The sequence below is a fragment of the Coregonus lavaretus genome, assembly GCF_964263955.1.
Source record: "Coregonus lavaretus genome assembly, chromosome: 17".
Lineage (NCBI taxonomy): Eukaryota > Metazoa > Chordata > Actinopteri > Salmoniformes > Salmonidae > Coregonus > Coregonus lavaretus.
In genome coordinates, this window is record NC_140004.1 from 19,157,813 (window position 1) to 19,185,097 (window position 27,285).

The window sequence follows — 27,285 nt, forward strand, 5'->3', positions numbered from 1 at the left end:
TGAACTGTGTGGGTAGCCTACTTTTGAAGTGATTTATTTGACAATCAGATGAAAAAACATCATCACATAACACCCATGATATGTGAAACTGAGCTGCACAGACCGCAAAAACAACAGTAAATAAGATATGATGTTTACATGCCACAGTATCTCCATTAAGATCAGCATAACCCAGGCATCTTATTTGGGTTTCTCATAACCGGGTTACAAACTTTTTCGGGTTATTGTAAACTGAATATGATGTTGATATGCGTCAACTCAGAAACAGAATACTTGCATATCCCAAATAATAAGGGGATATTGGTGTGCATGTAAATGTGGTCAATGATGGCATAATGGGTGGACTGGCAGCCATTGCGAGTGTACCCATAGTAGCAAAGCAGGAAGTGTACCCATCAATATGTGCTGTGATTTTATTCAACTCAACTAACATTACAAAAAATACATGACATTGCATGAGCCACAATAATTGGAGAAAAGTTTAATTCTTGAAGAGCACCTTTAAATTTATGGGTAGGGTAGTAGGGGGCAACTAGCTCGGGTGCATCCTGTTTCCATTGATCATCCTTGAGATATTTCTACAACTTGATTGGCATCCACCTGTGGTAAATTCAATTGATTGGACATGATTTGGAAAGGCACACACCTGTCTATATAAGATCCCACAGTTGACAGTGCATGTCAGAGCAAAAATCAAGCCATGAGGTCGAAGCTCCGAGACAGGATTGTGTCGAGGCACAGATCTGGGGAAGGGTACTAAAAAAATCTGTAGCATTGAAAGTCCCCAAGAACACAATGGCCTCCATCATTCTTAAATGGATGAAGCATTTAGACAATGACTAGCCCAGTTAAAGCTAGTTTATGCTAACTTACTAGCTACAAACTTCACTAGCAATAAATGCTAGCCAGCTAGCTAGTTAGCATAAGCTGCTAGGAGTACTAGCTAGCAACCTTACTACCAGATCGTCTGAGATAAAATACATAAAAAAAGATAATGTAACTTAATTTCAGTTGTAAATGTTTCCACTAGTGACTGATTGCTTTAGAGTTAATGCAACTTTATAGCCGTTTAGCTATTTTACCCAGCATTTTATGTCATATAGCTAGATAACAACATTTCATGAAATAACTAAATAAAGTGTAAACTGTAGCCATTTATTTCCCTTTATAGTTTATTTGCCTAAGTATGACCTTTATCTACATACCAATTTTTTTCCAAACAGTGATTTTTTTGTGTCAGCAATTAGACATTGCTCTTAGGGGGGGCTAGTTGCCCCCTAGTACCCTACACTACCCTAAACACTTTCTTTAAAATGCCCAATGGACTAAGCTATAGCCAACTAATCACTATAATTAGCAGCATGTACAGTAGTCAGGCTATTTGTTTACACCATCCTCTATCATCTCTTTCTTACGCTGGATTTAGAATCACATGAAATCGTCATGGTCTCCTGCTTAACTGGACGAGACGTGCTCTGACCGGATACAGTAGTGACAGATAATGACTTTAGTGTCCCAAGGGTTGCGCACAAGGCAATCGGTGATCTGTGAACATGCATTGAACATTTCAGCGCGGTCAATCCCAACGATGGTAAAAGTTGGGTAGATGTCGGGGAGCTTCAAAATGATTCAGATGGAGTTGCTGTTTCAAATAATCGTATTCGGTATGGCGGTATAAGGGACAAAGTAAAAAAGAAAAGCACATCGAAACTTGGCTGATCGCAATCTGATCAAGGACGGACGGGACGTCTCCAAGTTCGTTACGCAGAACCTTTCCACCATCGAGACAGTTTCTGATAGCTCAATGCATAGTTTATGTGACGCACGGAGTGCACACGACAAGGCTGTATTTTTACAGGTGCGATTTTGTAGCCTACACTAGTCAAGCTACTCTTCTTGGGTTGTTGAAACTCACGAAACTCCGAGACTGGGAAGTTACATGGAATAAAGTGACAGCCAAAATGAGTATTTACTCCCATATCTGGAGGTTTTTACAGCTATTCCTAGCGACGATTGTCACAGTTGTCACCCAAGGTATGTGCCTTTGATATAAGTGAAAACGAGCCTGAGTGATTTTCTGCATATACCTATATTATATTATTTTCTATTCTATTTTGCTCTATCCCATGGATGTTTTTGATTGGTATGGCCTACATTTAATTGTAGACTCTTTATGGTGTTGTTTGAATAGTCTAGAAGTGTATTCGGGTTTATTTCTTATTAAATCATAACAAACTAGTAGCCTCTAAATATTATTTGTGTTATCTCTTTATAATATAATTATGATCAAGGAGTTGATGACACAACATAGACATTTTTACCCTTGTGGTTCAAAATGTATTTAACTTGTTATAGTTTCCTCTGAAATTATATACCATACTTTTATGACTACAATTGGCATACACAATGACCAAGCCATCAGTCAAATGGCCGACCAAGGCCAAAGTAGGCCAAAGAGGTCCACTTTAGCCTAATTACTCCAAAGAGAATGGTAAGAGTAATCATACGTTTTTTTTTATTTAGGGTTGATCTTGTTTTTTTGCAAACCTCATAAGATGAATCCATGGGCTCTATTTCCGGCTGGCGTGAAGGTGGCACCAAACGCATGCTCTGGCAATTTCGACTTGTAATAGCCAGCACTGTTGTTTTCCAACGGTGGCGCCAGGGTGGGTCATTTGCCTGTCTTATATAAGCACAATTGCGCTAGAGTGGAAGGGTTGGAAATATTTGAGGTGTGTCTTTAAAAACATGGGCCAATGTGCCAATTTCAAGCAGCACTAGCCTACTGGTGATATTTAAATTGGTTTTAGCGGTAACGCAATTGGTTATGCCATCTATTTTGCCAGAAGAGGAGCACAGTAGCCAAATCAGTAGCCTATAACCAATGTTTTATTAAAATATCATGAGCAGAAAAACAGTCAACAGACATTCCCGTTTTTCTTTATACTGGACATTATTCTTTGTCAATGCAGCTTCTGTGCAAATTTTGGACTCATTAGGCCTATCTGTGATGCCCATTGAATGAAAGGTGTCAGTGACTGTAGGAAGTCTGTTTAGGAACATCAACTTATAACAATAGACTGCTTATTGTTTTTCCTTCATCATTTAAAAAAAATTGCATCTTCCATGTTCATCTGTTGGACCCAACTGTAAAATCGCGGGAATTCCGATCGCTGGCCTTGGTGCTGAATCCGCTTGTAGTCTAGGCTATTTGCCTGTTCATTTGTTTACCTTTCACGTGGCAAAGTCCAAAGTCAGGAACAGGCGATGGTACTGTGAGCTAATCTTATTATAATGTTTGGCCAATGTTCAATTGTCAATGGCTCTAACATGCAGTGCATTTTCGAAATGCGAATGCAATGTGTGTAGAATAATATTTTCATGTTGAAGCCGATTGCTTCAATGTTGAAGCCTGACACACCCCTGAACCTATACAACCAGCACAAAGATTGACCATTGCGTTAGGTAGTGCTAAGATTTACCATTGTGTTAGGTTTGTTAAAATATAGCCCTATGTGTTGGATGTACTGTGTACCAGTACCTCTTTTGCATTGGAGAATCAGCAGTTTATGCACTTTAAATCAAATCAAATGTTATTTGTCACATGCTTGTGTCATAAAATGCTTACTTATGGCCCTTCCCAACAATGCAGAGAGAAAAATAGAAAAATGATAAAAAGATAATAACATGAGTAATAAATACACAATGAGTAAAGATAACTTGGCTATATACACAGGGTACCCGTACCGAGTCGATGTGCAGGGGTAGGAGGTAATTGAGGTGGATATGTACATATAGGTAGGGGTAAAGTGACTTGGCAACAGGATAGATAATAAGCAGTAGCAGCTTATATTTGGTTAACTATTTAGCAAGTTTCACTCATGAAATGGACACACATTTTAAATGAATGTTGCTTTCATTCCCTGAGTTTAGTCTCAGTGTGCAGCAGAGTTGAAAATAAGTTTCAATGCATATTACTATAAGGGTAGAACACATCATTGTGCTCATTCACATCACCTCAGTAAAGAAATGGACAGGACCCTGTGGACTTTAATTACAAACCCAGAAATATTCCACATCACAAAGGCATTTGCTGAAAATATTTTAACTGCCTCTAAGACTGCTATTTCCAGGCGATGTGGCCCTCCTGAATTATAATAAACAGACTGGATAAAGAGATAATAAAAAGGGAGAAATCCTGATAAAACAGATTTTTAAAAGCAGCTTTAAGAGTCTCATTGGATATAGCAATCTCTACCAATCCCCACACAGGCCTAAGCATCCCCCACCCTCCCTCCCTCCCTCCCTCCCTCCCTCCCTCCCTCCCTCCCTCCCTCCCTCCCTCCCTCCCTCCCTCCCTCCCTCCCTCCCTCCCTCCCTCCTCATCCTCCCCTCCCCTCCCTTTCTGTACACATATGATCAGTGCTCTATCTCATTTGTATGTTTATGTAGCAGTTGCAGGGACTTAGGGTATTGTCAAGAGTAAACCACCATTTCTATTAGGAGAGCTTTGTCCCTGAAATGCTTAGGTTATGCCTGACCTTTCCCCTGGGGAGAGGACACAGCCAATATGGAAGTAAACAACATCTTGACCAAAAAACACAGTCTCTCTTCACCACTTCATGTGGAATAAGTGAGACATCTGTGTCATGTCTCTGTCATGTCATTGGAAATCATATATCTTACAGGCTGTTCTGCACATATGGAAATGGCAGGTTGCTTGTTCGAATCCCCGAATCTGTCTGTGCCCTTGCACAAGGCACTTAACCCTAATTGCTACTGTAAATCGCTCTGGAAAAGAGCGTCTGCTAAATTACTAAAGTGTATTTTAGCACATTAGAATGAATGGGGGTTGCACACACAATGTACTTAGTGACGGAGGAACAGACACTTATCTGCATACAAACATTATATATTGCAAAAGAAAAGGAATAGTCAAACTGTTACTGTTCATTCAAACACCATGCATCATAGGCCAGGTTTGTTTGGTGTGTGGTCAACCCAAATTAGTGGGTTCCATCAAGACAAACTCAAGATGAATTGCTTGTCAGAGCGTGACAGATAATTCTGTATTAAAAGAGACATTGTACTGTATACCAGTTGGTCTCAATATAATGCTGAAAATATCATACAATGTGAGCATGGGTAATGTTTTGTTTCCTAGTAACAACAAATAGCCTACTGTAATAGCACAATACTGTAAGTAAAGAGAGCTTATACTCTTGAGTGAGCAGTGCTGTGCTGTCCAGACATTGGTCAGCTGACAGCTTTACCACTACTGGGAACAATGCCAAGCAGACCTACAGACACTTGTAGCCATGTCATTAATTAGCTTTTGCCTGTGTCTCCTCACTTTTTTAGCAACCTTATATGTTTCACTGTGTCCAGTTATCCTAATGGTACTGAAGCCCTGTTGCTACATTAGAACATAGGGCCCTATGTAGTCCTGTCTCCCTGTTCCTAGTGTTCTAATGCCCTGATTATTGCTGTATCTATCAGGCTCACAAGTAGTGACTTATTCTGAGACCTGCACATTATGTTTAAAGGTTGCCTTAGTCTTATTTCATCAGTTCTGAAAATCTCTCTCTCTCTCTCTCTCTCTCTCTCTCTCTCTCTCTCTCTCTGCTTTTTCACATCCAATATATTATATTTAAATTGTTATTACTATAGCATAATGCAAGTGCAGTTGCTTATTCTCTAAATAAAGACTCCCACTGTACAAATCTAACCTATACAAAGATATTTTCATTTGGAATCAACTGGAGAATTTGGAAAATATATTTGATTAACAGCATATCATTTTGCGTTCGGTATATGGGTTCGGTTGTGCATTGTTTTTCCTTTTGCATTTGAAGAGCAAAGCAGTTGACCCTTGTAAGAACGAAAACAACAATGTCAATGGAGACATTAGAGAAGTGCATTTCTGTAGGCCAGAATAGATATTGTTTAGGTGGACAGGGAAATAGAAAAGTGGAAGGTCTCAGTCTCCAAGTTGAGTGATTGGCGCGGCTCTGTGCTGAAACATCTGGTGGAGGGATTTGGCATTGTGTTTATCAGCTGGATGCAACACTTTCATTATGGGTAGTGAGTATATACAGTATAGGCACAGCCTATACACTATATGTACAAAAGTATGTGGACACCCTTCAAATTAGTGGATTTGTCTATTCGTCTATGCCACCTGTCCAACAAGTCTGTTTGTCAAATTCCTGCCCTGCTAGAGCTGTCCCTGTCAACTGTACGTGCTGTTATTGTGAAGTGAAAACGTCTAAGAGCAACAATGGTTCAGCCGCGAAGTGGTAGGCCACACAAGCTCACAGAACGGGACCGCCGAGTGCTGAAGAGCGTAACGCGTAGAAATCGTCTGTCCTCGGTTGAAACATTCACTACCGAGTTCCAAACTGCCTCTGGAAGCAACTTCAGCAAAATAACTGTTAGTCGGGAGCTTAATGAAATGGGTTTCCATGGCTGAGCAGCCGCACACAAGCCTAAGATCACCTAAGCTTGCCTCCATTGGACTCTGGAGCAGTGGAAACGCATTCTCTGGAGTGATGAATCACGCTTCACCATCTGGCAGTCCGACGGACAAATCTGGGTTTGGCGGATGCCAGGAGAACGCTACCTGCCCGAATGCATTGTGCCAACCGTAAAGTTTGGTGGAGGAGGAATAATGGTCTGGGGCTGTTTTTAATGGTTTGGGCTAGGCCCTTTAGTTCCAGTGAAGGGAAATCTTAACGCCACAGCATACAATGACATTCTAGACGATTCTGTGCTTCGAACTTCGTGGCAACAGTTTGTGGAAGGCCCTTTCCTGTTTCAGTGTGCAAAGTGATGTCCATACAGAAATGGTTTGTCGAGATTTGTGTGGAAGAACTTGACTGGCCTGCACAGTGCATGTGATGTTGCAGCACATTTCCCAGTTGCAGCACATTTCCCTCCTGCAGAAATGCAGAAGCAGAAAAGGCCCAGTGAGTGTTTAATCACAGCGATGGGAGATGCTGCCAGCTCTGGTATCAAACAGCACATATGTCAATGGCCACTGGTGGAGACAGCCCAAGCCCCCAACCCCAGCCTCCTCCTACGGAAAATGATTGAGACATGTCTGTGTGAGAGAAAAAAAGAAGATCCATTTGTGTTTCTCTTTGGGGTGTCGCTACATAGACATGGCTCCGTTGTGTTTCCCTGACTGTGTAAAGCTTTCCAACCAGTCCACAGCCTTAGTCCCAGATGGCTGCTCAGCGATAAAAGCACGCGAAGGAGGGATGATGTAGAGACCTGTCAGATGCCACAGACCATGAGGGACAAGACTCTGTTAGATTTATAAAAAGCTCCAAGCCCTCCTCCTCCTCGGGAAAAACAACCATCAACAATCTAGTGACAGATGTGCGGTTCTCTCTGTCATTTTTTGTCATAATTTGACAAATGGAACTAAAACACATCTGTGTCACTAAGAATGCATATAATTCTGTCTGTAATCTTAGTCAACTCTGTGGTAAGCACACATTTATGACAGTTATGGGATCAAGAGTAGTTGTCAAGAGGGACATTGTTGATGAAATCCACAAATAGTTGACTTGTCACTGGGGTATGTGATGCATGCATTGTGTATTCTTAGTTTGTCATAGTTCATGATGAATAGAATCACATTACATTGCAGGACTCATAGGCGAGTCTTTGGATGAGGTTGTCCTCTTGGCAGAACTGAAAGTGGCCATTTATCATGAACAAGCATCTGACTTTATTCTGGAATGCAAGCTATAGGCCTACCCTTAAGAGGATAATGGACTCGGTTTCATTATTTTTGAACAGACAGTTTATTAACTGACAGTTTGTGAGATAATCTCCGGTAATGAGCACATACCAGGCAGTTGGTGCTTTGCTCTCTCTCTCTCTCTCTATCTATCTCTCTCTCTCTCACCAAGTAGGCCAATTAGCCTCCCATTGACAGTGCAGCCTCAGGTCAGCTGCCATAATCGGTGTAATCTATCAAAATGGCCGCAAAATGAGAGTGGATGCTGGCCTGCGGACCTGTGCCCAGTTCACTTCCAGAGAGACAGACGTGCCGCAACCCTCATGCTTTTAGGCAGGATCAAAGGGCTCTCATGCTGTTGTCTCCCTCAACATCCTCACGCTACTCCAAACACACACACTGTCTGCACGCAAAATGACTATTCTGCCCTGTGTGGGAAACAAAGGCAATAACATACAGAAAACAAAGGCAATAACTATACTGAACAAAAATATAAACGCAACATGTAAAGTGTTGGCCCCATGTTTGATGATGTGAAATAAAATATCCCATAATTTTTCCGTACACACAAAAAGCTTATTTCTCTCAAATGATGTGCACAAATTTGTTTACATCCCTGTTAGTGAACATTTCTACTTTGCCAAGATAACCCATCCACCTGACAGGTGTGGCATATCAAGAAGCTGATTAAACAGCATGATCATTACACAGGTGCACCTTGTGCTGAGGACAATAAAAGGCCACTCTAAAATGTGCAGTTTTGTCAGACAACACAATGCCACAGGTGTTTCAAGTTTTGAGGGAGCGTGCAATTGACATGCTGACTGCAGGAATGTCCACCAGAGCTGTTGCCAGAGATTTGAATGTTCATTTCTCTACCATAAGCCGCCTCCAATGTTGTTTTAGAGAATATGGCAGTACGTCCAACCGGCCTCACAACCGCAGACCACTTGTAACCACGCCAGCCCAGGACCCCCACCTCCGGCTTCTATACCCTGCCCAGTCATGTGAAATCCATAGATTAGGGCCTAATTAATTTATTTCAATTGACTGATTTCCTTATATGAACTGTAACTCAGGAAAATTGTTGAAGTTGTTACATGTTGCGTTTATATTTTTGTTCAGTATAATTTGTTCTGTTTTCACGTCATCAGATCGTGCAGATGTTATTGCTTGCTACTTTGCCATTTTGTTTTACGTTAATGTTTTGAGCTGAAATCACATTGGTAGTGGGATTGACTTGATCTAGATGATGGATGATATAATGGCAACGGAGTCTGTTCTGATGCTGTCCCACCAGCGCTCCGGGCCACTGCATCCACACAGTAATACACTTAAGCTGCTCCTTCTATAATTTGTAATATAAAGGCCCTATTGTGTACTGTGTCATGGGAATTCAAAGATTAAGTAAAAGGTCAGTGCTAGCCCTTTCACTTTAATGAAGAGGTCACATCCAGTTAATCAGCTTGCCTCAAGACTAGTTCTGTCACGGTTTCGGCCGAGGCTGCCTCTCTCCCTTGTTCGGGCAGGCTTCGGCGTTCGTCGTCTCCGGAATTCTAGCTGCCACCGATAGATGTTTCATGTTCGTTTGCTTTTGTCTGTTTGTTTCCACACCTGTTTCTGTTTTACGTAATTAGTGTCCTATAAGTTTCTCGTTGTGTTTGTCTAGTGTTGTGTATGATTGTTTCGTGTCAGGTGTTTGTGCGTAACCTGTGTTTTCGGTACGCCAGTTCTATTTGATTCCTCCTCGGTTGAGGAGAGTATTGCGCTCTGTGTTTGTGCGCTCGTGTGTGACGCCTGTGTGCGTCTGTTTGGCCTCAGGCCGCCGTTTGGATTATTTTGATCAAGTAAAGTCTTGTTGGACTGTGCATCTGCTTCTGCGCCTGATTCCCCACCACACCATTGCAACACCCGTGACAAGTTCCTGGACTTTTCTGGATGGTTTCTTTTTTTGGGGGGGGGGGGGGGGGGGGGGCTGTAGATCAGCTTAATATTGCAGATAGATTGTAACTTCCATCAATGTAATTGTCTGCATCACTTCCAATCCCCCATGATTTATATATACAGTGAGGGAAAAAAGTATTAGATCCCCTGCTGATTTTGTACGTTTGCCCACTGACAAAGAAATGATCAGTCTAAATTTTAATGGTAGGTTTATTTGAACAGTGAGGGACAGAATAACAACAAAAAAATCCAGAAAAACGCATGTCAAAAATGTTATAAATTGATTTGCATTTTAATGAGGGAAATAAGTATTTGACCCCCTCTCAATCAGAAAGATTTCTGGCTCCCAGGTGTCTTTTATACAGGTAACGAGCTGAGATTAGGAGCACACTCTTAAAGGGAGTGCTCCTAATCTCAGCTTGTTACCTGTATAAAAGACACCTGTCCACAGAAGCAATCAATCAGATTCCAAACTCTCCACCATGGCCAAGACCAAAGAGCTCTCCAAGGATGTCAGGGACAAGATTGTAGACCTACACAAGGCTGGAATGGGCTACAAGTCCATCGCCAAGCAGCTTGGTGAGAAGGTGACAACAGTTGGTGAAGAAACACAAAAGAACTGTCAATCTCCCTCGGCCTGGGGCTCCATGCAATATCTCACCTCGTGGGGTCAAAATGATCACAAGAACGGTGAGCAAAAATCCCAGAACCACACGGGGGGACCTAGTGAATGACCTGCAGAGAGCTGGGACCAAAGTGACAAAGCCTACCATCAGTAACACACTACGCCGCCAGGGACTAAAATCCTGCAGTGCCAGACGTGTCCCCCTGCTTAAGCCAGTACATGTCCAGGCCCGTCTGAAGTTTGATAGAGTGCATTTGGATGATCCAGAAGAGGATTGGGAGAATGTCATATGGTCAGATGAAACCAAAATAGAACTTTTTGGTAAAAACTCAACTCGTCGTGTTTGGAGGACAAAGAATGCTGAGTTGCATCCAAAGAACACCATACCTACTGTGAAGCATGGGGGTGGAAACATCATGCTTTGGGGCTGTTTTTCTGCAAAGGGACAAGGACGACTGATCCATGTAAAGGAAAGAATGAATGGGGCCATGTATCGTGAGATTTTGAGTGAAAACCTCCTTCCATCAGCAAGGGCATTGAAGATGAAACGTGGCTGGGTCTTTCAGCATGACAATGATCCCAAACACAAAACAAAGGAGTGGCTTCGTAAGAAGCATTTCAAGGTCCTGGAGTGGCCTAGCCAGTCTCCAGATCTCAACCCCATAGAAAATCTTTGGAGGGAGTTGAAAGTCTGTGTTACCCAGCTACAGCCCCAAAACATCACTGCTCTAGAGGAGATCTGCATGGAGGAATGGGCCAAAATACCAGCAACAGTGTGTGAAAACCTTGTGAAGACTCACAGAAAACGTTTGACCTGTGTCATTGCCAACAAAGGGTATATAACAAAGTATTGAGAAACTTTTGTAATTGACCAAATACTTATTTTCCACCATAATTTGCAAATAAATTCATTAAAAATCCTACATTGTGATTTTCTGGAATTTCTTTACTCATTTTGTCTGTCATAGTTGATGTGTACCTATGATGAAAATTACAGGTCTCTCTCATCTTTTTAAGTGGGAGAACTTGCACAATTGGTGGCTGACTAAATCATTTTTTCCCCACTGTATATATACACATACACATACAGTGAGGGAAAAAAGTATTTGATCCCCTGCTGATTTTGTACGTTTGCCCACTGACATAGAAATGATCAGTCTATCATTTTAATGGTAGGTTTATTTGAACAGTGAGAGACAGAATAACAACAAAAAAATCCAGTAAAACGCATGTCAAAAATGTTATCAATTGATTTGCATTTTAATGAGGGAAATAAGTATTTGACCCCTCTGCAAAACATGACTTAGTACTTGGTGGCAAAACCCTTGTTGGCAATCACAGAGGTCAGACGTTTCTTGTAGTTGGCCACCAGGTTTGCATACATCTCAGGAGGGATTTTGTCCCACTCCTCTTTGCAGATCTTCTCCAAGTCATTAAGGTTTCGAGGCTGACGTTTGGCAACTCGAACCTTCAGCTCCCTCCACAGATTTTCTATGGGATTAAGGTCTGGAGACTGGCTAGGCCACTCCAGGACCTTAATGTGCTTCTTCTTGAGCCACTCCTTTGTTGCCTTGGCCGTGTGTTTTGGGTCATTGTCATGCTGGAATACCCATCCACGACCCATTTTCAATGCCCTGGCTGAGGGAAGGAGGTTCTCACCCAAGATTTGACGGTACATGGCCCCGTCCATCGTCCCTTTGATGCGGTGAAGTTGTCCTGTCCCCTTAGCAAAAAAATAAGGTCTGGAGACTGTGCTTTCTTGAGCAGGGGGACCTGGCGGGCGCTGCAGGATTTCAGTCCTTCACAGTGTAGTGTGTTACCAATTGTTTTCATGGTGACTATGGTCCCAGCTGCCTTGAGATCATTGACGATGGTCTTGTAGCCCATTCCAGCCTTGTGTAGGTCTACAATCTTGTCCCTGATATCCTTGGAGAGCTCTTTGGTCTTGGCCATAGTGGAGAGTTTGGAATCTGATTGATTGATTGCTTCTGTGGACAGGTGTCTTTTATACAGGTAACAAGCTGAGATTAGGAGCACTCCCTTTAAGAGTGTGCTCCTAATCTGAGCTCGTTACCTGTATAAAAGACACCTGGGAGCCAGAAATCTTTCTGATTGAGAGGGGGTCAAATACTAATTTCCCTCATTAAAATGCAAATCAATTGATAACATTTTTGACATGCGTTTTTCTGGATTCTTTTGTTGTTATTCTGTCTCTCACTGTTCAAATAAACCTACCATTTAAATGATAGACTGATCATTTCTTTGTCAGTGGGCAAACGTACAAAATCAGCAGGGGATCAAATACTTTTATCCCTCACTGTACATACACATATACACACACACATACATACACACATACATACACATATCCTTTAAAAATATATATATATTCCCCTTTATTACTTTCCAACCCCACCACCCTTTCCCTACCTGGAGTAAACTAGTAAACAACAACGCTTAGGCCTCCACTTCCAGCTTATACCTACTATCTACATTTTATGGACACAGTCAATTTTGGATGGTTTCTTTTTAGTATTTCCTGTTGAACCAATATTTTATAGGATATTTTTGCATTCAGATTAATAATGATAAAGGCCAGGTATCATTCCTGACCACTTGATATTACCAGGAAACAACGGACCCTGTTATGGAACTCCTGACCCTGATCATGAGGGGATGGTATAATATAATATGCCATTTAGCAGACGCTTTTATCCAAAGCGACTTACAGTCATGCGTGCATACATTTTTTTTTTGTGTATGGGTGGTCCCGGGGATCGAACCCACTACCTTGGCGTTACACGCGCCGTGCTCTACCAGCTGAGCTACAGAGGACCACATGGTAGATAGAGTTTAGAGAAGCGGGACAGTAGCCAGAAAGTTGTGAATTCCAAGGCATAGGCTATTAGGAGAGGCGAAGGGTCTATGATGAATGATGAACATGAATTTCCTCTACAACACTGTCTGTTAACCTGGGGTAATGTTTTGTCTCTTGCTTTCCCACAGAGTTGGACAGTCAGGAGATGTCAGACAACATCAAGAGCTCTCTGCCATTCCCCGTGTTCCTTCCAGTCAACTACCAGGTGCGAGACGCAGATTGCTTCTTCCTGAAGGAGACCGGTCAAGACATCATGAGGAACTCCAGCCTGCAGACACAGACACAGCCATTTGTCATCATGAGAGCCAGCCGGCCGCCGGTTGTCAACGCCAGCTATGGACACCTGTCCAAAGAGCAGCCTGTCCCTCTAGACCTGATCCAGTCTGTGCAGCTGTTCCGGGCCCCGGGGGTATTCACCTATAACTGGAAGGTCCAGTCCTTTGTGCTGACCCCCCAGGTCTACTCCTCCATGCCCAAGGTGCGGGTGTTGTTCTATGTGGCTGGGAGGGACTGGGACAGGGGAGCAGAGGGGCTAAATGATGAGTTGCCCTGTGTGATGTTGTTTGCCTTCTGGCAGACCCAGGAGGTAAGGGGCTCCTGTGCCCTTGGAGGTCAGAGGGGCACCTGCATGGCTGAGCTGGAGCCTGTAGCCAGCTGGTTTAGCCCCGCAGCAGAGAGCTCTAGCCGGGAAAGGCTGGACCTAACAGAAGGCAACACAGTAGAGCTGTACTACCAGGCCCGGCCCAGTGCCTATGGGAAGTGCAGGGAGGGGGATGGGGGCCGCTGGGGTAGCTCAGAGCAGCAGCAGCAGGCTGAGTACATCCCTGTGACTCCCATGCAGAGGATCGGCAGTGTACGCCTCCTTCAGGTGCCCAAGGGAGCTGCATCTCTGTCTCAACTCAAGCTGGGAAAGGCCGTTGTCATTCAGACCTCCTCCAAACCCCTGAAGAAGACAGATATCGCCACTTTCTACATCCTCATGGCCAGCTCCTCCTCCCTGGAGAACTTCACTCTGCGGTGAGTCTCATATGACATGTTTGATGTTTTCACTCATACTTAACCTACTTGACTTTTTATTATGTCAACTCACGTATTATAAAACAATACATTATCTTGAAAATTCATAATTTCAAATGCAAATGCAACTATTTCCCTATGACATATAGGAAAACACTATAGTGAAGTGCTTATCAGACCAATAACTGTCCTGCTGTGCACTGTGGTAATAATTGGTTAATAACAGTTAACCCTATTTTCTGATGTACTTTTCTGATGTATCGCACAGCAGCCCTACTTATCTTCTAAATTTAGCCACACGTTCCCAAACTCTGTCCATTAGAAATAAGGGAATATTGGAGGAAATTAGATTTGACGTGGATTAAAGCATTTCTCCGAAAATATCATAGATGCTAGCAGTCTTACTGGGAATGTAGGCAGATTATTAATGTTAAATTGAAAAATACATGTCTTTGCTAGTGGAGAGTAATGATATTCAGAGCTATTTCAACTTCCCATACAGTCATCAAGCGACTATTGCTTTAAATTAGTATAAGGGTTGCATACTTTGGGAGTTTCAGTGTAAGCAAGAATTTGATACATGCCTTCAATTGTATTAGCTACTTTATTCCAATATGTTCATCATTCAGTTGATCATAACTAAGGTGAATTTTCCTCTCTGTTCGCTTTTTCTAGGCCCAATGGCTGTTTCCTCATCTCCTCACTCATTCTGGCTTTTTTTCGGGTTCGGGCTTATTTAATTTCTGTGATGTCAGACCAGGCCTGGGCTCGGGCTTCAGTTCACCAGGCTTGAGTCTGACCAGGATCGAATGTTCAATTCTGATGAGAACTCTAAACTACATTCGGGTCTCGTGTGCAGTCCGGCAGTATGCGTGTGCTTTGAATTTATGGTGACTTTGTGTGAAGTAAATACGTTAGGACATCTGCTTCCATGCGACCACCTGTTTGGATAATGTGCTATTAAATTTTTTTGCCAATCTGCTGCTGCACATGTTGTGTATTTTGTGGAATTGTATTAGTGCGACATTGGAGAGAAATGTTGTAATTTCCCAGGTCTTGTCAATAAATTTTTTCGGGATATGTGAAGAGTGATCCCGGGACAGTCACGGGATCCCAGTTACTGCTGTTAATCCTTAATCGGGTAATATTGTATATATACAAATGTGTATATAGAGTTGAAGTCTGAAGTTTACATACACCTTAGCCAAATACATTTAAACTCAGTTTTTCACAATTCCTGACATTTAATCCTAGTAAAAATTCCCTGTTTTAGGTCAGTTAGCATCACCACTTTATTTTAAGAATATGAAATGTCAGAATAGTAGTAGAGAGAATGATTAATTTCAGCTTTTATTTCTTTCATCACATTCCCTATGGGTCAGAAGTTTACATACACTCAATTAGTATTTGGTAGCATTGCCTTTAAATTGTTTAACTTGGGTCAAACGTTTCGGGTAGCCTTCCACAAGCTTCCCAAAATAAGTTGGGTGGATTTTGGCCCATTCCTCCTAACTGAGTCAGTTTTGTAGGCCTCCTTGCTCACACACGCCTTTTCAGTTCTGTCCACAAATGTTCTATAGGATTGAGGTCAGGGTTTTGTGACGGCCACTCCAATACCTTGACTTTGTTGTCCTTAAGCCAGTTTGCCACAACTTTGGAAGTATGCTTGGGGTCATTGTCCATTTGGAAGACCCATTTGCAACCAAGCTTTAACTTCCTGACTGATGTCTTGAGGTGTTGCTTCAATATATCCACATCATTTTCCTTCCTCATGATGCCATCTATTTTGTGAAGTGCACCAGTCCCTCGTGCAGCAAAGCACCCCCAGAGTTATATTTTTGTTTCATCAGACCAGGGGACATTTCTCCAAAAAGTACGATCTTTGACCCATGTGCAGTTGCAAAACGTAGTCTTGCTTTTTTATGGCGGTTTTGGAGCAGTGGCTTCTTCCTTGCTGAGCAGCCTTTCAGGTTATGTCGATATAGAACTCATTTTACTGTGGATATAGATACTTTTGTACCTGTTTCCTCCAGCATCTTCACAAGGTCCTTTGCTGTTGTTCTGGGGTTGATTTGCACTTTTTGCACCAAAGTACGTTCATGTCTAGGAGACAGAATGCGTCTCCTTCCTGAGCGGTATGACGGCTGCGTGGTCCCATGGTGTTTATACTTGCGTATTATTGTTTGTACAGATGAACGTGGTACCTTCAGGTGTTTGGAAATTGCTCCCAAGGAAGAACCAGACTTGTGGAGGTCTACAATGTTTTTTTCTGAGGTCTTGGCTGAATTTTCCAAGCTGTTTAAAGGCACAGTCAACTTAGTGTATGTAAACTTCTGACTCACTGGAATTGTGATACAGTGAATTATGAGTGAAATAATCTGTCTGTAAACAATTGTTGGACAAATTACTTTTGTCATGCACAAAGTAGATGTCCTAACCGACTTGCCAAAACGATAGTTTGTTAACAAGAAATTTGTGGAGTGGTTGAAAAACTAGTTTTAATGACTCCAACCTAAGTGTATGTAAACTTCCGACTTCAACTGTATATATACCTCACCTGCAGTAGTGGTGCATGGGTAAAATCACTGGGGAAGCCAAGCCAAACCATCCCCCCCCCCCCCCCCCCCCCGCATATTTGTTGTGATAATTGTGTTGTTTGCTGTTCATTAAAATGCCTTGCGACCGTGATATATAGGCCTAAAGGCAGAGACAGTGGCAGAATAAATTCAACCACACCTTGGTTTTATTGCAAATCCGGATAGCAACATCTGTCCGGTGAAGTCTACGACACATATTGCATATAACAGACAGTTACATGACCTACAGCATGGTCAAGCAAGTTAATGTTTCCGAAATTTTCGGACCACTAAACAACTATTGATTAAGAACCACAGACTGTTACCGCAAGTCGCAAAGATAACAGGAGCTGCCTCCACTACTCCAGCACCATTTCAACTTCAACATTTTAACATAATCAAATCACCTCTGCTTAGTCTAACACAGTGACAACTAAAAGATACCAAAAACAGTTTAGTCCAATCAACATAAGCTAAATATGATGTGGCTGTCCATGGTTGTTATTTCTGTTTACGCGTGTGTGTGTGCACGCGCGTTCGTACAAGTAGAAAAACATGTTGACTCACCCTACTTGCAAAAAATGCCAATGCCATCCTCCTCTCTTTAATGTTGACGAAACAGTCTATCACTCTGTCATACAGTACACGCTATTCTTTTTTGTTGTCCTAGGCTACCTGGCTAAAATGCTTGCTCGCTAGCCTAACTTACATTCATGGGCAACATTAGCTAGATAACATTAGCCTTCTACATCTAGTCACATATTGAACTTCCATCCTCTCAGGCCACGGGCACAATGTAGGAATTAATGGTTGGATCAGAATTGCCTTTATAATCATTGGCCAGTATGGAGAATTAAGTAAAACCACAAGTCCAAATTCCTATCTCCATCCATGGCTAATTTAGGAAATTGCCAATAACGAGATGCAACAATTCAAGTTTCTTCTGTTTGGGTTACTAGATGTTCACGACCAACCACCCTCCTTTCATTTTTGCCTTAAGTAACCTTCTATCTTATGTAACAACACCAAACGTAACACATCATACTAATTTGAGTGTCCTGGATTTATGTTTACTATGTAATGTCTAGTCTATGAGACCAGTGTATTATACCAGATCTGACTTGTTTGTATTCTAAAACAATTTTGGACCAATCCACATACCAAACCAAAGGTAGTAAAACTAAGATATCCAATCAGATCAAACCAGAAAACATCCTCTAGGAAGGGGGTCACATCTATGTGTGATGACGTTAGGGGGTGGGCTGGGTAGGACAATTGCATACAGTGTCGTCAGAGCTCACTCTGAACAACTACAAGTAACCACAGAGATCATATATCCATATAGATAGCGCCAGAGTTCTATTCAGAGGACAAGTTTTAGATAAATACCAAACGTGGCTGCAATAGTGTTATTCTATCACACATTTAATAGTCAGTCCTCTGGATACTGTAGAGAGAGAGATACAATTTGACCCCTTGAAGGGGGAAGGGCTGACTGGTCCTTGTGCATTGTCTTGGTCCATTTGTCATGCGGCCGGAGGTGACACATCAAGAGCACATCAAGAGCACATCAATTAGGGCTCAGCCAACAGGAGTATATGGAGGTTAAAGTGTGTGTGTGTGTGTGTGTGTGTGTGTGTGTGTATGTGGGTTTGTGTGTGTGTGTGTCTCAGTCACCAGAGCTCAACCCAATTTAACACTTATGGGAGATTCTAGAGCGGCGCCTGAGACGCCCCTTCAACAGAGTTCCAGACACTTGTAGAATCTATGCCAAGGCACATTGAAGCTGTTCTTGCAGCTCATGGTGGCCCAATGCCCTATAAAGAAACTTTATGTTGGCGTTTCCTTTATTTTGGCAGTTACAGTGGGGAGAACAAGGATTTGATACACTGCCGATTTTGCAGGTTTTCCTACTTACAAAGCATGTAGAGGTCTGTCATTTTTATCATAGGTACACTTCAACTGTGAGAGACGGAATCTAAAACAAAAATCCAGAAAATCACATTGTATGATTTTTAAGTAATTTATTTGCATTGTATTGCATGACATAAGTATTTGATCACCTACCAACCAGTAAGAATTCCAGCTCTCACAGACCTGTTAGTTTTTCTTTAAGAAACCCTCCTATTCTCCACTCATTACCTGTATTAACTGCACCTGTTTGAACTCGTTACCTGTATAAAAGACACCTGTCCACACACTCAATCAAACAGACTCCAACCTCTCCACAATGGCCAAGACCAGAGAGCTGTGTAAGGACTTCAGGGATAAAATTGTAGACCTGCACAAGGCTGGAATGGGATACAGGACAATAGGCAAGCAGCTTGGTGAGAAGGCAACAACTGTTGGCGCAATTATTAGAAAATGGAAGAAATTCAAGATGACGGTCAATCACCCTCGGCCTGGGGCTCCATGAAAGATCTCACCTCGTGGGGCATCAATGATCATGAGGAAGGTGAGGGATCAGCCCAGAACTACACGGCAGGACCTGGTCAATGACCTGAAGAGAGCTGGGACCACGGTCTTAAAGAAAACCATTAGTAACACACTACACCGTCATGGATTAAAATCCTGCAGCGCACGCAAGGTCCCCCTGCTCAAGCCAGCGCACGTCCAGGCCCGTCTGAAGTTTGCCAATGACCATCTGGATGATCCAGAGGAGGAATGGGAGAAGGTAATGTGGTCTGATGAGACAAAAATATAGCTTTTTGGTCTAAACTCCACTCGCCGTGTTTGGAGGAAGAAGAAGGATGAGTACAACCCCAAGAACACCATCCCAACCGTGAAGCATGGAGGTGTAAACATCATTCTTTGGGGATGCTTTTCTGCAAAGGGGACAGGACGACTGCACCGTATTGAGGGGAGGATGGATGGGGCCATGTATCGCGAGATCTTGGCCAACAACCTCCTTCCCTCAGTAAGAGCATTGAAGATGGGTCGTCACTGGGTCTTCCAGCATGACAACGACCTGAAACACACAGCCAGGGCAACTAAGGAGTGGCTCCGTAAGAAGCATCTCAAGGTCCTGGAGTGGCCTAGCCAGTCTCCAGACCTGAACCCAATAGAAAATCTTTGGAGGGAGCTGAAAGTCCGTATTGCCCAGCGACAGCCCCGAAACCTGAAGGATCTGGAGAAGGTCTGTATGGAGGAGTGGGCCAAAATCCCTGCTGCCGTGTGTGCAAACCTGGTCAAGACCTACAGGAAACGTATGATCTCTGTAATTGCAAACAAAGGTTTCTGTACCAAATATTAAGTTCTGCTTTTCTGATATATCAAATACTTATGTCATGCAATAAAAGGCAAATAAATTACTTAAAAATCATACAATGTGATTTTCTGGATTTTTGTTTTAGATTCCGTCTCTCACAGTTGAAGTGTACCTATGATAAAAATTACAGACCTCTACATGCTTTGTAAGTAGGAAAACCTGCAAAATCGGCAGTGTATCAAATACTTGTTCTCCCCACTGTAGCTGTATCTTCTTCAAGGGTTGCCGTCAACACAGACAGGTAGAGATAATACTTTTTCTACTGCTACTATATTTCCTCCAAACTACTGTATGTGGTGAATGAGGGCCCTGTCTGGGCTTCCAGAATCAATTTTCTCTATATGCCACAATTATTTATTTGGCATGCATGTATTCTGTCATCCATTTGATGGTATCAGGAAGAAATGTATCGCATATTGCCACTTTTTTTTACTGTACATCTCTTCCCTAGAGATCTTATTCCCCCGAAGTTGAAAGTTAAACTCTGCACAAACAGGTGCCACAGTCACAGGGGCTTTGTCTGTTCTGTCGGTGGGATTCATTAGGCTGAAAAGGGGATGGCCCAAAAAGCAGGACAACCGGAATGCATTATTCAACATAACCTTCGTTCAGCCATTCGTATACCCAAATGGGAATGGTACCTGGAGGAGACCAATATTAAGTCAGTCAGTGGTGAGCGTTGCATGGATGCACCTCACCTCCTCTTTTGAGAATATCAAATTAAGTGGAGATGGAAGGTGTAGCTGGAGGAGCTGATCTCTCCCTCAGCCTCAATAGGTCCCAGAGCACACTGGCAGGAACATGCACTGTTCTGATTTAATGCTTTAGCTGAGATTTCTCACTGCCAACAAGCTATACAGTAGCTTCTCATCCCATAGTTATTGCTGTGTGTCTTAGTAATGTAAATGTTTTCATTTTTTAAAGTTATTTCGATAAAGTACTAGAATCTGTCTCTACTACGTCTAGCTATTTCTTTCTCTTTTCTTTTTCCATGTCAAATGCATGTGTTCTCACTCCTGGTCTGTGGCAACTTATGTGAATGCGATTGATTTAAATCAAGTTAACAGCCGCCTCTCTCTTCCTGTTCCACCCATGTGTTGGAATCTAAGCCTTTTCCCTGGGCTCTCTTTCTTTGTCACCCCAGTGCCCATGTATCTTAATCACTGTTTCTTTAAATCCATTTGAAATTGCCTCTCACTCACAGTCTCTCCTCAGTCGCTCTGCATCATGGTGTCAATGGCGATAAAATAATAACAAGGAGAGCAAAGGAAGAGGATCGATGGCAGGATCTCCTCTCCTCAAGAAGTCTTATTACCTTGCCTCTCATAACAGAGGAGTACATCTGTGTGTATGTACAGTATCTGTGTACTGTTCACCTCCCTGCCCACACACACAGCCGGTGTTCTAGCCCTCGTCTTCACCAACATGCAGCCAGTTAATTAAGGGGTCCTGTGTGTCTCTTCTGGTCTGGGCTTCAGCAGCTGTCTGGCTGTTTTATCACTGTTCAAGTGTCCCATTAAGTCAGGCTTAACGCTCAGTCGTCAACATAATGAGCCCAGTGGTGGTGATCGCTAGTGACAAGGGGACCAGAGATCCAGTCAGAGTGTGATAACATGGTTAAACCACACCTGATAGTTTCATTAGATTTCCATTAGATAGTTTTTGCAGGTTTCATTCCCTATTACAGATGTATTACTGCTCATATTGACAATGTAGTGCCATCACCTCCATTTGCTGCATAGTAAATTACATGAGGGGGAATCATATTGCTGTAGAAAATGTGTTTAGTCTGTGCACCATTAGTTGGCTAGTGTAAAGATTGAGTTAGCAAAACCCCAGATCACAGCCTCAGTTTTTAGGCAACGATTAAATTATTAAATTGTGATGATATCTGATCAAACACCATTTGTAGTTAATTCAATTCTCTCTGATAACATTTGTTTAAATCACAGACAGCCTCAAGGATAAAACCAATAAGGTTTGCCATCCAAGTGACAAGCATGACTTTTTCATCCCATTTGCTGTGTATTTAGTCCTGCCCTGCAAACAATAATAATGAGTTGTAAGGACGTCCCCAGGACGTCACGAAATGGTCGCCTGAAGTCATCAGGACGTTGTGTCATGGTCCCCTGGAGGTTTTGTCTAGTTCCTGGTAGGTCCCGAAGATGTCCCCGAGGACGTTTTTAGGACTTTCTTGGGACGTTATGTTATGATCTCCTGGTGGCTTTGTCTAGTTCCCGATTTGTCCCGGGTACGTCCCCGAGGACTTTTTTAGGACTTTCTTGGGATGTTGTGTCATGCTTCCCTGGAGGTTTTTGTCTAGTTCCCGCTCTGTCCCGGGGACGTCACTTGATGGTCGCAAAAAAAAGGGATGTGCACCGTAGGTTCATTACACATCATCCTTTTTTACTGTTGCCAAGCCCATCAAGGCCCTGATTGGTGAAACACTGATCCAGTCACAGCTCTTTGTCTTTTGGCAATGCTAGGGACATCCACACACACACAAACAGTGTTTTTAACATAGTGTTTTCAACTTAAATATTTGACACTCTTTGACGTACAGGATTACATTGTGTATGTTTATTCATACAGTAATTATTATTCAACATGTCCTCACCTGAGATTTGAACTCGATCTTCCTGTTACGCCACTATGTCTGTATCAATGACTCATTTCACCTGTAGGCCTATTCTTACACTTTGCACTTCAAAGTAAATCCCAGCTCTGTGAAAAATACACTGAAGAAAAATGATTAGATTTATTGTAGTGATTCAGGAGTAACATTAAAACAGAATAATATGCCCCACCAACATTAGACAACTATACTGAAAACCCAAACTCAAATTGCTTAAATAAGTACTTTAAATGAAATCAATAAGAGAATTGTCAGATTTACTACTAACTAAAATAGCAGTGCAGATGGCACTCTTTTGCTAAGTGCAGAGATTAATCATAGGTAATGAATGTCTGGAGACTTTGTGGCGCAGCAGAATGATCAGCATACCCCAAATCCAGAGATTGTGAGTTCAAATCCCAGGTGGGGTCATATTGAAAAGTCAGTAGTAAGTGATCATGTCAACTGTAGTCATTGATTAATGATTTTTACACTATTTTAGTGAACCACTTACCTTAAAACCCCCATAACCCAGATAATTTACTTATAATGGTTTGGGACACTTGGGACCGTCACGTGACAAAACCCTCCAGGGGACCATGACACAACGTCCGAAGAACGTTCAGGGGACCTTCAGGGGACTATAATACAACATCCATCCCTAGAATGTCTAAAAACGTCCTCTGGGACATCCCAGGGACAAACCGGGAACTAGACAAATCCACCAGGGGACAATGACACAACGTCCCACGAATGTCCAAAAAACATCCTCGGGATTGTACCTATGACCAACCGGGAACTAGACAAAACCTCCAGGGGACCATGACACAATGTCCCAAGAACGTCCTAAAAACATCCCCGGGTCAAAACGGGAAATGTAAAAAGGTCCCCCAGAGAACGTTCTCTTGGGACCATTTATGAAATGCCCTAAGGACTAGTAAAATGAAAATCCTGAGAACGTCCTAAAAAGGACATGGGCCTCAGGGACGTCCTGGGAACTTACAGGGAACAACACAAAGGTCCCCCAGAGAACGTTCCCTTGGGACCATCATGCAACGTCCTAAGGACTAGTCGAATGAAAGTCCTGAGAACGTCCTAAAAATGTCCTGACATGGTCCTCAGTGAAATCCTTGGAAATTACAGGGAACTAGACAAAGGTCCCCCAGATTTAATGACAAGACCATGGTCTGACATCACAGAAATTAAATGAGCCCTAACCTGAAAAAAATGCCTGATTTCTAGAAAACAGTAGGTTTGTCACCATCGTCGTAATAAGTAGACCAAGGCGCAGCGTGATATGCGTACATCTTTTAATGCGTACTTTGCACACTACAACAACAAAACAACAAAACGAAACGTGAAGTCCTCGGTCATAAAACACAAACCTACACGGAACAAGATCCCACAAATGACAAGTGCACAACAGGCTGCCTAAGTATGGTTCCCAATCAGAGACAACAAGACACAGCTGCCTCCGATTGGGAACCACCCCGGCCAACACAGAAACACACGATCTAGAAAAGAACACATAGAAAACGAAACATAGACACTACACATATAAACTAACACCCTGGCTCAACATATAAGAGTCCCCAGAGCCAGGGCGTGACAAGGTTATATTGATTGAAACTGGTGTTGAGAAGAACGTGGAGGAGTTGGTGGTAGCTGAGTAAGGAGACGAGGAAACAGCCATTGGACCTAGAAAAAGCACAGAGAGAGGAAAACTCACCTTAGTTATGATCAACTGAATGATGAAAATATTGGAATATAGTAGGCTAATGCAATTCAAATCAAATAAAATTGTATTTGTTACATGCGCCGAATACAACAGGTGTAGACCTTACCGTGAAATGCTTACTTACAAGCCCTTAACCAACAATGCAGTTTTAAGAAAATTAAATATTTACTACATAAAATAAAAGTAAAAAATATAAAAGTAACACAATAGAATAACAATAACGAGGCTATATACAGGGGGTACCGGTACCGAGTCAATGTGCGGGGGTACAGGTTAGTCGAGGTAATTTGTACATGTAGGTAGGGGTAAAGTGACTGTGCATAGATAATAAACAGTGAGTAGCAGCAGTGTAAAAACAAAGGGGGGGGGTTAGGGGGTCAATGCAAATAGTCAGGGTGGCCATTTCATTAATTGTTCAGCAGTCTTATGGCTTGGGGGTAGAAGCTGTTAAGGAGCCTTTTGGAACTAGACTTGGCACTCCAGTATCGCTTGTAGGCTGTCTCGTTGTTGTTGTGTCGTCTGCAAACTTGATGATTGAGTTGGAGATGTACGTGGCCACGCCTATTTTCACCCCCTGGTGTCGGCCCGTCAGGAAGTCCGGACCCAGTTGCACAGGGTGTGGTCCAGACCCAGGGCCCCGAGCTTAGAAATAATCTTGGAGGGCACTATGGTGTTGAAGGCTGAGCCGTAGTTGATGAAGGGAAGGGAAATGTATCTTCTGCATTTAACCCCTCTGAATCAGAGAGGTGCGGCGGCCTGCCTTAATAGACGTCCACGTCATCGGCACCCGGTAGCAGTTGTTGTTGAACAGCATTCTTACATAGGTATTCCTCTTGTCCAGATGGGATAGGGCAGTGTGCAGGGTGATGGCAATTGCGTCATCCATGGATATGTTGGGGCAGTATGCAAATTGTAATGGGTCTAGGGTGCCGGGTAAGGTGGCGGTGATATGGTCCTTAACCAGCCTCTCAAAGCACTTCATGATGACAAAAGTGAATGTCACGGGGCGATAGTCATTTAGTTCAGTGTCCTTCGTATTCTTGGGTACAGGAACAATTGTGGACATCTTGAAGCAAGGGTGAACAACAGACTGGGATAGGGAGAGATTGAATATGTCCGTAAACGCTCCAGCCAGCTGGTCTGCACATGCTCTGCGAGGGTTAACACATTTAAATGTCTTACTCATGTCGGCCACGGAGAATGAGAGCTCAGTCCTCATGAGCGGAGGTGGCCTGCATCTGCGGCACTATGCTTTCTAAGAAGCTGACGAAGAAGGTGTTTAGCTTGTCCGGGAGCAAGGCTTTGGTGTCCGAGATGTGGCTGGTTTTCGCTTTATAATCTGGGCCCATGACTTGGCTGGTTTTCCCTTTATTATCAGTGGAAATATTTTTCATCTTCATACAATCATCCATACAATCATTCACTTTACATTGGATGATTGTTTTATTGGAATTTTAACAACAAGAGTGGTACTTGTCCACAAATGGTATTTTAATATAACAGCAAATACACTAATATGGTGATTTAAAGTCAGGCTAATCTACATTTAAGAGTCCGTTTGCTTGATTTTTAGGGTCCGCCATTATTCACTTGCTCAGTTATGCCTAAAATAAATAAGGCTTAGAGAGAAGAGCAAACAAGCACAAGGGATGGGGTTGCTGACTGGAGCGGGCCAGGGGCTGCCATGAGTGTGTGTGAAAGAAGTGAGAGAGGCCATGGCTTCCTGTGGCAGTGTGGGGAGGGGGTGGTCAGGTGGTGGGGCATCGGTATGCAAAATACACAGCGTTAGTCCGCCACTCTAACCTCGCCTGGAGAGAAGTGAGATGGGTGGCAGGTGCAGCACCTGAGAGCTGCTTTTCTCACACACTGTCAGCTCCAGTCTCTGGGCCAATCCATCTTCCCTGCCCTGGTGCCTCGATACCTCCTCCTCCTCCTCCTCCTCCTCCTCCTCCTCCTCCTCCTCCTCCTCCTCCTCCTGCCTCTACAGTCAGCGGTGCCTAAGCATAGCCACTGACTGCTATGGTTCCTGCTCTGAACCACTGTTAAGAAAAATCCCTCCTCCCCCTCATCCCCATGGGTTTCCCCCTTAGATCCCAGAGGGCTTGGGGGAGAAAAGGCAGATAGGTCCTCTTGTAACAGTTCGTTTTGATTAGGTAAACCCTACACCACCAGGAGCAGCACTAGCATGAGTTGGTATATTTAGAATGCCATTACCAGATGAACTGTTCTCAGATATTTTCTCATTACTTATTACGAGAAGCGTGTCATCAGGGTTACATCTTTTTTCATTATAGATGCCAATTCATTGATGGCAAATAATAGCATTGTTCTGCCCTACCACTATGACCCCAGCAAATCCTTATGAGTCAGAATTAGGATTATGCCGTGACCTGCCCCTATAGTAACTGCTAAACTAATGGAAGTTCATGTGGAGGCAGGATGTTATAGCTTTTATAACATCTCCTGGTACTGTTAGTGTATTACTATACCTTTATCCGAGAGGTTGTAGAGCCCTCAAGGTTACCTGTCATTCTGGCTCCAGGAGTGTTGTTGTGGTCAGGAGAGATGAATGGGGACAGGCATGTCCCCTTCTACCCAGTCACCTCCACCCCCACTCACAGTCCCTGTCCCCCTGTTAATCAGAGGCTGCTGCTTCACTCCCCTTCTCCCCTTTCCCCTCAGAGCCTGTCAGTCTCCTGTGTATTTGCTCCTGCTTCCCCCTGGGAACCTGCTGCTTGTAGCGAAAAATAAAGTGAGGGCCCCTCCCTGTCCCCTCTGTGCCACTTACTCTAATGGATGGACAGTACAGAGAGAGGCAGGTCACCTTCACACACACACACACACACACACACACACAAACACACACACACACACA

General features: G+C 43.0%; 1 protein-coding gene across 1 annotated transcript in view; it reads left to right on the forward strand.

Annotated features, from left to right (window-relative positions):
• The first annotated feature begins 1,552 nt into the window (after nt 1-1,552).
• The window catches only part of LOC311144815 (transmembrane protein 132D-like), a 72,253-nt gene continuing 46,520 nt past the window's right edge, over nt 1,553-27,285 (forward strand). The window contains exons 1-2 of the mRNA XM_084180957.1: nt 1,553-2,034; nt 13,326-14,214. Coding sequence (XP_084037083.1) covers nt 1,962-2,034; nt 13,326-14,214 — 962 coding nt within the window. The 5' untranslated portion in view covers nt 1,553-1,961. The remainder of the gene's footprint in view (nt 2,035-13,325; nt 14,215-27,285) is intronic.